Below are 15,889 nucleotides of genomic sequence, written 5' to 3'. Positions count from 1 at the left end.
GTGGAAGGGGTTCTTGTCCGGCAACATGGCCACCCACCTTGGTGTTGTCGCGGCCAGGCATGGCAGACTCAGGTTGCTTAGAACAATGAGGAATGATTTGACTGGCAGACGAAAAGTGGTGCAAAGTCAAACAAGAGAACTGATCAAAACCAATGATCAGAATTTGAGCGCGTGCTGCCAAATGAATGGAGCCTATCTGGATGTTAAGACAGCTCCTTGTAAGCCATCCTACCCTTGATGGTGTTATACTCAGATTTGTTCCATTTGTTGACCCACATTCCTGCACAACGAAAAGATGCAGAGCAACAGAATGACTGTTGTATTTCACATATAACTGAATATATAGAATTCGATCAGATGCAACCTTTTGAAATCACCAACATTTTGATTAGTAACTAATTTAATTTCATATTTTCTCTCAGTAACTAACTGATTACAGTACATTGTGTTATTTTATGACGTTGCACCTAACTTGCCTAACACCGCTATCAACAAGAAGAAAAGAACTGTCACAATTTGAAAGTGTGATGAGAAACAGAGACATTCATTCATTCTATGAGACATTTATCTAAATATTACACTGATCAGTGGATTTTAGAGCAATTTTTCAACCCATAATATACCCATATGACCTTAGAACAAAAGACTGACAGGTCAGATTATAGGATTTCAAACAACTGTGGAACATTTATGGTTAAGAGGAGGAAAGGGAAAGTGATTGGCAGGTTTTATGTGGGGAGGAAAAACAGCCCTTCAGCTCTTATTATCAGAAGAAAAGCAGACTTTCTTTTGACTCCTGCTGCAGTTGCTTTTTATTTCAAAAATCCTTTGAAAATTCCATTTCGGTGCATCGAAATGGAAAGCTGAAAGACCGCAAGAGGTCAACCATGATACCGAACAACAAACAGGAGATGACTTCTTTTCAAAATGCACCTTTTCTTGTTGTTGCTGTGCCATGTGATTTGACCCGTTGCAGTGAATACAATACAAAAGATGGGAACTGAAAAACATGCCATGTCAGGAGGACAAGGGGGAGCTCTGTTTGAAAATCTAAAGATGTTTTTTCTTGTAATTTGTTGAACTGTTTGAGAAGTTTCTAACGACATCTCTTTCTCTCTACACAGACATTGACGAATGCTCTTTCGACCGCGCCTGTGACCACTTTTGTGTCAACTCTGCTGGCAGTTTCCAGTGCCTTTGTCATAAAGGCTACGTCCTCTATGGACTGGCACACTGCGGAGGTGAGCCAGCACATCAGTTCAATCAATCAGTCAATCAGAAACCAGCTCAATGGTTCCAGCTGGGATGAAACTAAATGTAACTAAATACTCATTCTGATGGTTTACCTGTCTCAGGCCAGTGTAAAGTCTATGCAAGTTGATTTTCAAATGAACTGAAACAGGTGGCTGCCTGGAGGGCAGAAAATCAATCAAAGAACTTACCCTACACTTGACGGTAATAAAAAGTTGTAGACAACTTGTGCTGCTGTTAATGGACTAAAACATGAAAAGCCACAGTAGGATATGAGCATGTCCATCAAGTATTAGCAGCTACCTACTGTACTCTGATGTGGTACAGATAGCAGAAACAGCCTTTGGTGACAGGAGGTGTGTGGCAGGCAGCAAGAGGCCCGCCATAGCACATCAGGGTGCTGCAGCAGCCCTTTGAAGGAGCTTGTATTGCCATTTAGAATCTGCTGCTGCCTCCAATGCCTCAGGGCCTCACAGTGGTTGTGGGAGAGAGAGAGAGGGTGCTTGCAGTTGAAATACATAGCTTTGCAGTGATTACTTCTGTGTTTGTAATTTGACAGGTCTACTGATCAGGAATGTTGAAACTGAATGTAGAATAAGGAATGTTACTGAGACATTGAGGGAGTGGTGATGTGTAGTGTGGGATCATGGGGTATGCACAAACACAACAATGCAATTTGTTACACCCTCAAAAAGTAAAAAAGTAAAAAATAAATAAAAAGCTTAAAAGGCCTTTAAAAATGTGTCTAACTAGGATATACACATAATAACAGGAACATCTTAGAGAATTATGCACTATGCATTAAAGTTAACCGGCAACAGATACCACTTCTATGAAGCTCCTGCAATGAAAACATTTTTTTAGGTGGTTTGCGATGCTGTTAAACTGTATTCTGCTGGGAGGTAGTGCTTTCACTTCGATCAGAACTGTATTCTGAGTGGACCTACAGGGTTCTTGGGATCATTCAGCACAGGACATTCAGCACGTACAGTAGGCAGCAATATTAGCTGCAAGTTAAGGGAATTTGTAAGTCTTTCACTGACATGATAGACTGATCAGGCCACACCGAGCTGCTGAGAGGAGAAGATGGTCAGGCATAAATGACTCCCCATACCATTGTTGTGAGAGCTGGTGATGAATGATTTCCCCTTGCTTTTCACCGGCGTTGTCGGAACTGCTAGATAACCCCAGAGATTTATGGTGCTCCCTGTTGTACTTTCCTCACCCGCAGTCATAACCAAGTTTAGGTCTTTTCCTGTGTGGTTTATCAACCGAAATATAACTGCCAAACAATCCAGAAAGCTGTGCTCAGTGTTTAACAATAGACTTACCCTAAAACAAACTCAATTAGATCAGTGACCTGCTGTCAAGCATTTTGCCTAGACCTGTCAACATTCCTCCCAAGTGAGAGTATATCCACCCATTCTCCCTCTTAGCTAGCAAAACAATCCAGCCTCTTTTGCTTATCTCGTAAAAAAAATATACTCAGAGTAGTTGTGACTAAATAACTAAGTAATTTTGACTTGACCTCATTGATCCTGACTGCATCAGAAATGCTTTCTTGTATGTGAAAACAGATCCAAGGACAAGACAGATATTTGATCCCCCCAAACACATACAGTTTAAGTTGATATCTTAACAGTAAGACTTTAGTGGAATTATGAAATACAGAAAAGCTGTTCAGACGGTGCCTGTGGGGGAAAAAATGCCCACTTTAAAACTCGCATTATGTTGTTGTGTGGACCTGTAGTTGCTGACATTGATGAATAATCACAAAAAAAATTGATTAGAATTATAGACGATGACATTTCCATGAACTCTCCAACCCATTCCAAAATTCCTCTCCATGACACAAAGCACTTGTTGAGTCTAAATGTCAGAGTGTTTTTCTTTCTTGGCACTTCTCTGGTCTGTTCTGTGAGAATATGCGAGAAAAACAAAAGACTAAAGAGATCTACAGCGAGGTCAGAATACATCCATTTGGTTACATTTCACCCATATGGGAGGAACAACAACAGTTGCTGGCAGATGAGCTCTGCTTCCATCAGATATTCATTAGAGTTCTTTGTCCTTTAAATCGAGTGGTGTGATGCAGAGGATACATAGTGCATCTCTCACAACATTTCCAAGCTGCTCTGGCTACACATTGGCATAGCACTATTGATGAAATCATCATCATCTTCTGGGAGTGCAGCGACACGCAAACGGTTTTTATTCAGGGTGAATAATTGAATGAGACAAGAAAGAGCATTTCATATCAGTAGGCCAGATCGTCAATCACTGCCATTAACTCAGTCTCTTTTGCCACTTGTCCGCAGCCTACTGCATCCTCAGGTCTAGTCACTAAACTAATTTTCTGTCTGCAGTCAATGGTAGCCAGCCTACATCTGGATCCCGGATGCTTTTAGTGGCTTGAGCATAGCATGCATTTGAAAAAGCGCCTATAATTTAGTGCGTACCACAATAATCCTCTCTGAAGAGCAGAGGTGTTTTGACGATGAAATTAAATGTGGCGACGTCAGGAAGAGGAATCACTTCTGTTTACAAGCAAACGCGTTAATCTTCGCAGTATTTGACTCTGACAGAAAGAATTGAACTGACCTCACAAGAACTCATCATTCAGTGCTGTATTGTTTCTTAATGTGTCTTTCTCTTTCATTTTGAAGAAAATTGACTCCAGATTATTTATAACTGATGACATAAGTTCTTGGTGTGTTTGATATAATTTTTATCAATAAAAAGTCTCACTTTTTGATGTTTTAGAGTCAAGATAAGTGTGTGCACTTAATTCTTTTAGTGTTACTTATGCACATCTACTAAATGTCTATATGTTAATATATCTATTCTCAGATATTGATGAATGCAGTATAAATCGTGGGGGCTGTAAATATGGCTGCATAAACACTCTGGGAAGCTACGAGTGTACCTGTCCACCAGGGTACAAGCTGCACTGGAACAAGAAAGACTGTATTGGTATGTAGCAGCACTGCCCCCCTGTGGTGAATCCATTGTAAGGCATGCACGCACACATCAGTGTCCCCGATGTAGCGCCTAGGTGATTTCTCTCTTCCTCTCAGCTTTCTTTGTTGACAGTGTGATTCATTATGGGTTTTGTTTTTGCTCAGAGCTGGTGAAATGTCCTCCTGGACTGGTAGCACCAAAGGCCACTCTGACCTGTAGCAAAACGGGAAAGAAAGAGAGCTGCTCTCTTACCTGTGCCTCTAAGGCTCACTATCTGGCAGGTATGTCCCTCCCTGTGGAAGAACAGTCATAAAACACCACACATTTACATCTTAAACTCAAAATTCCAAACATTTTGTAAACTTTTTTTTGTTTTTGTTGTTTTTTTTTTTGCATGACCTTTTGCAGAATCTGACAACAGCTACTCGGTCAGTTGTGGTATTCCCATCCTCAGAGGAAAGTCCCCCGCCAGGCTCAACTCCAGCAGCAGTCAGAGCTGCATAGGTTCGCTGCCCTCTAGATTCTTATATTCAAACACTCTTCAACATCAACAACAATAATCTGTCAATGACAGCTATGCAGATGGTCTGGGCTTTCTGCAGCGATACTGATGTTTTAGTGTGCTCTTACTCGCTGTTGTTGTTTGTCTGTAGAGACTTCTGCTCCTCCAGTTAAGCAGACAGCTTCTTTCAAGATTAAAAATGCCAAATGTCATTTACACCCTAAAATGACTGGCCGGACAGAGGACAGGGGACGAACACTAGGGCCAGGTCAGTCTTCACCTGCACGTGCTGCTGTGTACGTACAGTATGCTGTTATGTACAGAGATGTAAAGGAGGTATATGATTCAAATCAGTTTGACGATTGGCAGAAAATCTATATGCAACTATTTTTTACACCGGATTAACAGTTTCAGTCATTCATTGCCAAGCATTCGCTGGCAGCGTCTGCTGAAATGTGAGCAGTTGCTGTTGTGTTTTTCTGTCGCATTTCATTTCCATGAGTATCTGACTTTTTATAGACTAAATGATTTGTTGATTAACTGAGAAAATAATCAGCAGATTAATCAAAATGAAAACAATCAAAGCCAAATCACAGCCAAAATGTAACTGTTAATGGTTTTTCTGAATGATTATTAACCTGTGATTGGTGTTTACTGATATTTTGTACCATACTGTCTGACAAACACTGTGATATTATGCATCCACAGGAGGAGGCCAGCCCTGCAGCAACTGCCTGGTAACATTTGTCAACCTTAAATGTGACTCCTCCAAGAAAGCTAAAGGGCGACGTGCTCGCAACCCCACTAACAAAGAGGTTACACACATTACATTGGAGCTGGAAGCTGAGGTCAAACCTGGAGACACTACAGGTCAGTCATTTCCTTTAAAACAAAACATTGCCAACGCTCACAGCCTTGTGACCATTGTACTGTACAGCTAACAGATTTCATTTTTTAATGAAGAGTTTTATTTCCTTATGCATAATCAGGCAGTTGCAATCTCAGCTGTCTGAGGCAGCGAATGGAGAAGCAGGTTAAGACGTACATCAAGGCTTTGAAGAAGTCCATAAACCAGGAGCGCTTCCTGATTCGAGTTGCCGGTTTGGAATATGAGGTGGCCCAAAAACTTCCCCAGGCTTCTCCCATTCCGGAGAACTGTGGCCCAGGCTGGGAGAGGGACAATGGCCGATGTGGTAAGACTGGAGAGCAGGACCGGAAGCGTCAGCTGTTTTACAGTACGGTTAAAACTGACTAGATGTAAGAACTGTAAGGACAAATTTAACCTTATCTTAGGCCATATGCTGTTATAATGTACAATACAGGGAACTGAGGTGAAGTATACACTCCGTGTCCACTATATTAGGTACACCTGTACTCTGATGCATACAAAATTCACCTGTCTGCCATAAAACCTACTTTTCTGATAGTGATAATCATATTTATTGGCCAAGGGATCTTTCTGCGGTACAGAACCGAGGCGGCCATCTGCAGTGCGGACTCACACGCGCGCACACACACACACAGCAATGGCAATGCTGTGTTCAGTTTAATGACACTGTCACAGAGTACTGTATGTGTTAACATCGAGGTCATAGTCAGGGCGCTGTTCTGAGGTGTTTCTAAAAATCTGTTCCCAAAAATGTGAAACACCTCTCACTAAAATGTAGTCAAGCAGAATATCTCATTTATCTATGGCCTCAAATATGAACATATATTTTACATATTTCTGACAATGTCTTTGATATTGAAACGTTATGACAGTATCAGTTTTGTCAGGGTTGTTGTATTGGATTGCATTCATACGCACAGCTGGACTTCAAGTTTACTGTGCCCTTGTTCTTGGAGCACATTCGTTGACAAGAAAACTAAGATAGATTTAAAGGTTTGCATTTATGTGTGTGTGTGTGATCAAAATGAAGTGTCATCTTTGACTGGAGTCACTGTGGGTATTCTCTCAGTCAGATGCTTGCCGGGGTCTTACTACCATGGTGAGCAAGAACGCTGTGTTCAGTGTCCACCCGGCACTTTCCAGGAGAAGGAGGGGCAGCTGGCCTGTGACCTCTGCCCTGGCAGTGATGGCCACGGGCCTATGGGAGCACGAAACATCTCCTCCTGTGCAGGTAGCCTGGTCTAAAATCCCAGAGACAGTGTTAAACATGTAAATCTGATCCAGCAAACGTCTGCTTTCCTTGGTAAACCTCCTGTTTGTGTTCTGTAAATCAGGCCAGTGTCCAACAGGGTCCTTCTCCATCGATGGGTTCAAACCTTGCCAGCTGTGTCCTCAGGGAACCTACCAGCCAGATTTGGGACGGACCCTGTGCTTCCCCTGTGGAGGAGGTCTGAGCACCAAGCGGGAAGGTGCCAGCTCCTTCCACGACTGTGAAGTCAAAGGTCAGCTTTTGCTCTTCATGAACTGCAGGAAAATATACTTAAATATTATGTAATTAATCTGCGCCACCCTGCCCACTAATGTGTTTGTTCAATGTGACCCTGCAGTTCAGTGCTCTCCAGGTCATTACTACAACACAACAGTACACCGGTGTATCCGCTGCCCAGTGGGGACCTATCAGACAGAGTTTAGACAGAACTACTGTATCTCCTGCCCTGGGAACACCACCACAGATTTTGATGGGGCCACAAGTGTCTCACAGTGCAAGAGTGAGTTTGAAAATTGGGGTTTTGCTGTTTACACATTTCCTAAACCTAAGCTGAAGTCTGATTTGTTTTGTTTGTGTATGTCTAGACAGGCAATGCGGTGGAGAGATGGGTGAGTTCATGGGTTACATTGAGTCACCAAACTATCCTGGTAATTATCCTGCTAATGTGGAGTGTATTTGGAACATCAACCCGCCCAGCAAGCGCAAGATCCTAATTGTGGTGCCAGAGATTTTCCTGCCCTCAGAGGACGAGTGTGGAGATGTGTTGGTTATGAGGAAGAACTGTGAGTGCCCCTATTTCTGGTTGTGGTTCACTGGAATTAATGGCTTATATTTATATGCAGATGCACCATATAAGGAACATTATTGAAAACCTAGTCATCTTTCTCCTCTTTGTACTCCCGCAAGGGTCAGCTACATCCATCACCACCTATGAGACATGTCAGACGTACGAGCGGCCCATCGCCTTCACAGCTCGCTCCAGACGTCTCTGGATTAACTTCAAGTCCAATGAGGCCAACAGCGCCAGAGGCTTTCAGATCCCCTACGTCACTTATGATGGTATGTAGCATGCTCCTTTATCACACCAAGATGTTTCACTAGAGAGAGACAGTCTAAATAGTTATAATTTGCAAACTGAGAAACTTTTGAAAGATAAAACAATCTTATTCTTATAAGAGAAAACTTGAAATCATAAGCAACAAATAGTCTTACATGGTCTGGTAAACAAAAAATAAAACATGTTACCTCTAGTAATATGTAGCCATGCAGATGGTTTTGGTTTTCTTTGTCTAGGTTATGAGGTACTCATCTGTGATTTCTGCCTGCACCCTCAGTGGCCCAAATCCTCTTCTGTACATTTTGGAGAACACAACACATTAAATGGCCTAAAAAGGCTCATTAGATGACAGTACATGGTGTCAAAGGGAGTTTCTCGTCATCTGAACCATTTTATAGATATGCTAAAGTATTTCATGACGTGACTAGTAATCATTGGGTTTTGTATTGTTTTCATGAATTTAGAGGACTATGAGCAGCTAGTAGAGGACATAGTTCGAGATGGAAGACTCTACGCATCAGAAAACCATCAGGAAATCCTCAAGGTTAGCTGTTTTACTTCTTTCTTTGTTCTTCATTTATTGTTGAAACAGAAAAGACCAGCTGTGGGAGGTGTTTCAGTCAAGCAATACTATACAGAAAAGGTGCAGTTGAGGTAAACAAAGCTGTTGCTTGCAAAGGTATTGGTTCTTGCATGAGTCAGATGGCACATTAATGCTAAAAGGATTAGTCAATACTGTCATAACACAAGTGCTAATTTGTTTTCAAGCATTGTGTAACCATTTCTAATATGACCAAGACGATTACTAAGGACAATAATATGTTTGTACCTGTTTCTTCCTCCCTACAGGATAAAAAACTGATTAAGACTCTGTTTGATGTGCTGGCTCACCCAAACAACTACTTTAAGTACACCACTCGGGAGTCCAACGAGATGCTTCCCCGCTCCTTCATACGTCTCATAAGCAGCAAAGTCTCTGCTTTTCTGCGACCATACAAGTAAAAAGGTCACACAGCTGCTGACACACCGGATCACGAGCCCCCCTTTCCCCCTGACATCCCCTTCCACTTTACAGGCCACATACCGCAACACTCACAGGGCTTAAAAACACGACGCATACTACTATGTTTACCCTCTTATTTTCCCATAGGCTTTGACAATAAATACTATGCAGACGTGAGAAATACTGAACATTTCCATTTTAGTTTTTCCTTTTTTTTGTCAGCTCCATTCAGCACTGGTTTGCAGTCCCGAGCTTAAACGTTTAGTGGGGATGTCAAGTATGTGAGTGGTTTTGGTTTCTATTGTTGTGCAATGAAACCACGTAAAACAATAGAAACGCCTATTTCAGACAGTAGGAGTGATGTTTTTGTGCATTGTTTGAACTTGATAGAGCTTGTTATCATGTTCGTTTAAATGAGCTCCAATTCCTACCGCTGAGTATGATTGTCAGTGTTGTGTAACCCTGGTTCCATCCTCAGTGTCCGTGCGCTGTCCTTGCAGAGGAGCGATTGTTAAACTCGTGTCAGCTGCATTCCAGGTCATTCAAAGCCTTAAAATATCTGAGCTCTTAGAGCGGTTTTCAAGGGGGTTACTGTTAAGAGTTAATCTATGTTTTGTTCCATCTGTGTAGACTGTGCTGGCATTTTCCAACCTTCAGATAATGTTTGTTGCTCTTCTTGAAGCCAACTTAAAACAAAAACATGGTTTGTCATTTCGGGAACACAATGGATATTCTAGGAGATGAATAAACTAATAGAGAGCCACAGAAATGAGGTTATGTGATGTCTAGTGGAACACGTGTCAGAGGGAGAGAGAGGGAAATGAATGTCTGAGGGACATTATGTTTGCTGCTTCTTATAAAAGGTCACTTTAAGTCTTCAATCTCATATCGCCTTTCTGATATACTCACTAATAGTCTGTAGGTTTAAAGTAAAAGCAAGCTCAGAATCTGAAATGCTTTAGTTCTTACACAAAGTCAATAATCACACAGTGTCTGTCCGTGGACTACCAGTTTTATTGTTTATATTTCAATCTTGTAAATAATGAAAATAAATTAGACTAGGCTCGACTTCTTTAATCCTAATTAGTTTATGCTAATTTGTTTATGAACCCCCAATAACACTTTGTGCCCATGATGTTCGACTTGTCTCGAATCCAAAGACGCCCTCCTCCCTCCCCCCTCGCCCCTCCTCTCCTCCCTCGCCCCTCCTCTCCTCCTAACACCCCACTCACATTTGGTTCTGTCCAAAACCGCACAGAAAGGGCGGGTCATGTTCTTGTGTGTACTAGACTTGGAACCCGTCATCCTAACAAAGTGCAATGAATGAAAATAACCAGAATTTTGGTTACACCCAATCTGTCAACAGCTTGTGAAATATGTTCTGGGCCACAGTTTTGTTAAGACTCACTGTAATAAATACTGGTCAGACACCATGGGCAGAAGGTGTTTAGGTTTCAATACAGTGTGTAACTGCTCTGTTATTCAGAGAAATACTAAAAATATTAAGTCTGTTAGAATGTAATATAATCTGAGTATCTGATGTGTAAAACACAGTCTTTGTGATTTCAGAACGGCAACCAAACAGGGTAAAATAAATAACGTTTAGTAAGAATCTAACTCTCTGCTTCATATTAGGATCTGCCAAATCACTGTCAAGTGGCAAGTGACACTGATGATCTCAACCTTCTCTTAATCTATATTTTCAGCTCCCAAAAGAAACTAAAATGAATCAACACTTAGTCACAGATACCTGATGAATATTTCAGGGAGGATGTTGTCTTCACTCATGTAAATAAATAAAAATAAGTGGAATCGTACAACTCTATGTACCAGCCAGTATTTAAGAACCTGAACTTTAGGATGACAAAAAGGGACTTTGACCGTGCTGCCAAACTTGAGGGCAATGCTGGGCCAAGCCACAAAGAACTCGTGTCGGTTTACAATTTAGTCTGAGATTACTTACATTTCTGTCTCGGCATAGACGCCATCGTGCAGGCAGTCCAGTGCACTCGCTCGGCCTATGTACCCTTATTCTCTAAAACTTCCCGTTGTACCAGCTTCTGCAACCTGATACATTTTTTTTTATTGTTGCCTTTTAATGAGAGTTTACTATGATGTATCATAGAGTTGATAATGATATTTGCACTTGAATTGATATTGCTTATGTAAAGAAATGTCTGGATTTTGTATTGTCTTTTTAAATGAATGGAATTGGTGTTCTTGTTTTCTTGTAGCTTGTTTGTTCCTGAAATGGTCACACCGTTTAGTCTGTAGAGATGGTACACATTATCAACTGTTTAAAAAAAGAAAAGAACGATGTACTGTACAGAGATGAAAGAAAAGTTTGTACTTGTTACTGCCCAAAACACTTATCAAAATAAATATACTGTACTTCAGCTTCACTTTAAACACATTTTAATGTCTGAGTTTACACAAATTTTGAGCAAATAAGAAAATCTTAGTGTATTAAAATGTTGATCTGCATTTTTAAAAGACATTGTTAGCTTAAGAATCTCCATTTTCATCCTCCTCTGCCTGTTGTGGGTTGACTACAGGTGGGATGAACACAGTCACCACATTAGTTCCTCCGGTGGGCGCGAGACACTGGGGGGAAACAAAAAGCAGTATGTGTTAAGGACCTGAACATGCCTTATGTAAGTACGCGGACACAGACGCTTTGAACTACGCAAGATTGTTTACGTTCTTGAGTGTGTCTCCTGAAAAACCTTAACATGACGCAAGCACGAGTTGCTATTTCTAGCTTTGCTGCTAGAGGCTCTGTATCATGTAACATCAAGCGAAAGATGGCCCCTTCTGCTGGGGTTAACATCTGTTCAAAACTAACATGGGGAACTAGTTTGATGAGGCTCCAACTCAACATGTCTGTATGTGTAGACATTATAAGGTCAATGTAAAGAGGGCCTCCATGTGAACAGAGCTTTATCACCTCCACTGGCCCATAAGCGCATGTTGACTATGTTCACGGGGGATGCGCGTTGGGCCCGGTGTCGTCACCTGTGTCCACAATGTTTGTTGTTGGTGAAATTGTCATAAATGTAAAAATTCAATTATATATTTATTATTGCAGTCATAGGTAAAGATAGTGTTGTACCGGACTACATTATGTTCAGAGGTGTTCCTAATATTCTGACCCTCTAATGTATGGAGCTAGGGAGGACAAAAATATAGAGACACTTGTGAACAACAGCACCTTCAACTGTGCCCTCAATAATAAACATATAGTTGAACTTGTACATTTATCAGATGTATAATTCGTAAACAGATGTTATGGCGGAAGTGTTGCATTAAAGTGCATACAGTTGTACAAGTGTGGGCGGTGTGTGCAGAAAAGAGTTTACTTACATTTGCGTTTACAGTTGGGCAGACCAGGTTTCCATTTGCCATCGCTATCACAGGTAATGGTGTTCGGACCAGTCATGTCGTAGCCCATCTTACACTCTATTGATATAGTGTCCCTGTACAGATATCCGCCATTCCGAGCTCCCATCCAGAAGGCATTGTGGACATTTGGAGACGGGCATGTTGTTTCTGTGAGGAAAACGAACTCAGTATTTACTGTATTCATGACAAAAACAATGAACTAAGGTTAAGTAAAAGGTATACAAAGATTGTCTAGAACCTTTGCACTGAGGAGACGCGCTCCATGTCCCATTCATGGTACACCAAATCTCCTTTTGTCCAATAAGGGTTCCCACGTGACACTGATAGCGAACCACAGTCCTGTATGTGTAAGGCGGCTCCTGAGGGCCTATCATTTCTGCGTTTGCCACCACTGGAGGCTCTGCACATTCCACAGCTGCAAGAGATATGGTAGTTTTAAAATGCCAAAAGAGACTCAGGAAAATGTAAATCCAGTAAACAAATGTTTTGTTAGTCCACTGGACCTTCACACTCAGGAACACGTCCATCCCAGCCATTACTCATGCAGCGTCTAGTTGCCCTTCCTACAAGCGCATACCTGAGGACAGGATGTAGAAGACACAGTTCAAGTCTAAATAATACTACTGCATGTAGGAAACCAGCACAGGAAATTTTCTTACCCATTGTTACAAACCGCTGTAGCAGTGTCTCCAAACTCTACTCCAGTATATGTAAACTCTCCGTTTTGAATCTCTCCTGCAGAGCCACAAAGCTTTCCTTTTGAAGATGAGGAAAAAGGAAAGTTTTAAAAGTTTAAATCTCACATTTTTATCCTTTAGATTTATGTCCACTGTATTGGAGACGTACAGTGCATTAGTTAACTGTGAAAAGTGTACAAAAGGTTCCTACGTTCACATTTTAGCTTCAGTGGCGTCCACTTTCCATCAGTACATGTGCGGTACTTGGTGCCACCTGTTTGAACGTATCCAACATCACACACATATTGCACCTTGTCACGAGAAGCAAAAGAAGTAATTGTGATGTACTGGTCAGCAAGGTTGGCGTGAGAGTCGTCGTTGGTTAGTGGCACACCGCATCCACCTGCTGGACAGGGATTCCAGAGAGGAAAGTGTCAGTTGAGAGAACAACATGGGGACAATTTGTCGTACTACACATTTTAGTTATCCAGTAGAAATATAAACTTACTTTGTTTGTCTGGTGAGGGCAGGCATCGAGGGGACTGAGGCTGCCACTGCCCATCGGGGCCACAGGTGATCTGCTGAGCGCCATCCAGCTGGAAACCCTGACTGCAGGTGAAGGTCACGCTGTCTCCCACTCGGTACCCAGAAACATTTCCACCACTCTTCACCGAGTTGTCCACTGCAGGGGGGGAGCACGTAGTTTCTCCCACTGATGAGAAAATAAATCTGACTTATTAAGGGATTGTTTTTCTTTTCCTCATGAATAAATCAGCAGACTGATGGTTTGTGGGCATAGTACAGATCCTCTACTTAAGTAAAAGTAGTGATACAATAATGTAAAAGGAATCCATTACAAGTGAAATGAATTCAATGTCATAAGAAAAAGCATTCAGCAATAATTACTGAAGTATCAAAGTACCCAACTGGGCACTTGTAAATGTTAATTACTTAAGGTATTGTTTGATTACGAATACAGATACATGAATATGGAAGTTGCTTTTTACTTTTTAAAACTTTTGAAAATTTGTAAAACGCACTGAAAATCCAAAAACCCCAACCTGCTTCTTTGAATGAGACCAAAATTCATCATTCATAGGTGTGACTTTACACTGAACAATTCAATGTTTGTTTGTTTTATTTTACTACTTTACTGATGTCATGGAAAATGGGTTCGACTTAATCAAGGGATTAAACAAAATACCTTGAATGTGCGTCACATCAGGTAGTAGTTACTCAACACAACCCTGCCCACTCATTAAGTATTACAGTATTGCCCATCACGGTTTGCCAATAACACCAATGGGTTTAGGATGTAAACCAGTAACAGTGATGCTGCCTACCTTCACAGGACGGGAATTCACCACTCCAGCCAGACCTCTTGCATGTCATAAAGTTCAGTCCTTTCAGAGTGTATCTGTCAACACAGGTGAATTAGCTACTCAAACACATCCAGAGTCTAATTCTGACCAACTTTTGCATGGGTTCTTTTAGGCACAGCTTACCCCTCATTGCATACAGCATAGACTCTCTCCCCGATGAGTGTGCTCCCTCCGTACCGGAACTGGCCGTTAGGCAGAGCTCCGGCGCTGCCACACGTTTTCTCTGCAAAAAAAGTCACAGCGAGAGGTCAGAAAAGTAATCTGGGGTGACGTCTGATTTGGCAGAAAAGAAACAAGACAGGGACGACTACTGAGTTGCACAACAACCCACATAAGTCGCTGTAAAATCCTACATGCCAAGCTCAGCAGGTGTTGTCACAAACATCTGGAGGGAGGATTCAGAGATCTGTGTATAACATTCCTGTTAACTGTTGGCAGTGTACAGTAGCCTACTAGTGGGACTCAGCCTGAAGACTCCATGCTGAGTGTCCTTGATCACCAAACAGATCACCTATCATTCTGTTGTGTAACATCATCATCATCATCTGGGCTCAGGAGCCAGCTCTGTCACCTAAAAGAGCGACTGGTTCGCGACCGACACATCACTAGTCACCGACACCAGTCATTTACTGGGGAAAACATTTAACCGGATTTGCTCACCTATTTGCAAAAAGTAAAAGTAAAAAGAGGTGCTTACTTTCGCATTTTAGATTCAGATTGGTCCATTTCCCGTCGACACACTCCACAGACCGACTGCCTCTGGATGCGGTGAAGTCCTCAGCGCACTTATAGTAAACCTTGTCACCAGCGTCAAACGTCTCTCTGGTGGCAAATTTCTTAGCCAGTCTGGTGTGTGGGTATTCCGCCGGTGCTGAACAGTTCTGTTTTACTTGGGCTGTTTTTGGAAGATCAACAATCATTAGTTAAAATACAAAAACAATCACAATCTGTGAAATGTGGTTTTTTTTTGGTTTTTTTTGTAATTTAAATTTACCTGAAGCAAATAAGGTAAAAGACAAACCCACGACATACAACCCGAGAATCTTCATCTTTGTTGTGCCCGTGTGTGAGAAAACACCTCCAGTGGCAACAGGAAGAACGTGATATAATATATAGCAGAGGGAGGAGGGATGCACCAAGGGAGCAGCCCAGGAGAACAGCTGACTGAAAACACAGCGAGGACAGGACTACAGGTATGTGCCAAAAAATTAGAATATCGAGGAAAAGTCCATTTATTTCAATCATTTGTTTCAAAAAGTGAAACTTGTATGTTATATTAGTTCACTACACACAAAGTGAAATATTTCAAGCCTTTATTTGTTTCAATTTTGATGATTATGGATTAAAGACAAAAAAACCCAAATCCAGTATTTCACAAAATTAGAATATTTCATGTGACCAATAAAAAAAGGATCTTAAACACATGTTGGCCTTCTGAAAAGTGTGTTAATGTACTGTATTATGTCCTCAGTACTTTGTTGGGCCTCCTTTTGCA

General features: G+C 41.5%; 2 protein-coding genes across 5 annotated transcripts in view; one reads left to right on the top strand and one right to left on the bottom strand.

Annotated features, from left to right (window-relative positions):
* The window catches only part of scube3 (signal peptide, CUB domain, EGF-like 3), a 73,021-nt gene extending 61,865 nt beyond the window's left edge, over positions 1 to 11,156 (top strand). For 3 of the 4 annotated variants that reach the window (XM_020610676.1, XM_020610675.1, XM_020610677.1), the window contains 14 exons: positions 1,125 to 1,241; positions 4,102 to 4,224; positions 4,377 to 4,493; positions 4,621 to 4,716; positions 4,866 to 4,982; positions 5,423 to 5,584; positions 5,704 to 5,907; positions 6,673 to 6,834; positions 6,938 to 7,105; positions 7,211 to 7,372; positions 7,458 to 7,655; positions 7,780 to 7,932; positions 8,395 to 8,474; positions 8,780 to 11,156. In XM_020610676.1, the coding sequence (XP_020466332.1) occupies positions 1,125 to 1,241; positions 4,102 to 4,224; positions 4,377 to 4,493; positions 4,621 to 4,716; positions 4,866 to 4,982; positions 5,423 to 5,584; positions 5,704 to 5,907; positions 6,673 to 6,834; positions 6,938 to 7,105; positions 7,211 to 7,372; positions 7,458 to 7,655; positions 7,780 to 7,932; positions 8,395 to 8,474; positions 8,780 to 8,932 (2,012 nt within the window). In that variant the 3' untranslated portion in view covers positions 8,933 to 11,156. Of the gene's footprint in view, positions 1 to 1,124; positions 1,242 to 4,101; positions 4,225 to 4,376; positions 4,494 to 4,620; positions 4,717 to 4,865; positions 4,983 to 5,422; positions 5,585 to 5,703; positions 5,908 to 6,672; positions 6,835 to 6,937; positions 7,106 to 7,210; positions 7,373 to 7,457; positions 7,656 to 7,779; positions 7,933 to 8,394; positions 8,475 to 8,779 lie in introns of those variants that run through there. The other variant, XR_002275720.1, reaches the window with a different exon arrangement.
* A 175-nt stretch (positions 11,157 to 11,331) lies between these two features.
* On the bottom strand, positions 11,332 to 15,477 carry LOC109966081 (complement receptor type 1-like). The gene is made up of 11 exons (XM_020610678.1): positions 15,389 to 15,477; positions 15,092 to 15,289; positions 14,518 to 14,617; positions 14,356 to 14,429; positions 13,521 to 13,724; positions 13,224 to 13,418; positions 12,995 to 13,091; positions 12,839 to 12,912; positions 12,574 to 12,750; positions 12,297 to 12,482; positions 11,332 to 11,537 (listed from the first exon to the last, which is right to left on the bottom strand). The coding sequence occupies exons 1-11, from the start codon at positions 15,441 to 15,443 to the stop codon at positions 11,512 to 11,514; spliced, it is 1,386 nt and encodes a 461-aa protein (XP_020466334.1). The 5' UTR covers positions 15,444 to 15,477; the 3' UTR covers positions 11,332 to 11,511.
* Positions 15,478 to 15,889: the final 412 nt, after the last annotated feature.

The sequence above is a fragment of the Monopterus albus genome, unplaced genomic scaffold, assembly GCF_001952655.1.
Source record: "Monopterus albus unplaced genomic scaffold, M_albus_1.0 scaffold106.1, whole genome shotgun sequence".
In the NCBI taxonomy this organism is placed as follows: Eukaryota; Metazoa; Chordata; class Actinopteri; order Synbranchiformes; family Synbranchidae; genus Monopterus; species Monopterus albus.
Note: the sequence above shows the minus strand (reverse complement) of the source record. Positions and strands in the feature narration are given on the sequence as shown.

Excerpts from the sequence above, each read along its gene's own strand:
- LOC109966081 (XM_020610678.1), bottom strand. The coding sequence starts at position 15,443 with ATGAAGATTCTCGGGTTGTATGTCGTGGGTTTGTCTTTTACCTTATTT. Across the intron at positions 13,725-14,355 it reads TGAATTCCCGTCCTGTGAAG|TGGGAGAAACTACGTGCTCC; the intron begins GTAGGCAGCATC and ends TTTTCTCATCAG. Across the intron at positions 13,092-13,223 it reads ACTGAAGCTAAAATGTGAAC|GAAAGCTTTGTGGCTCTGCA; the intron begins GTAGGAACCTTT and ends CATCTTCAAAAG.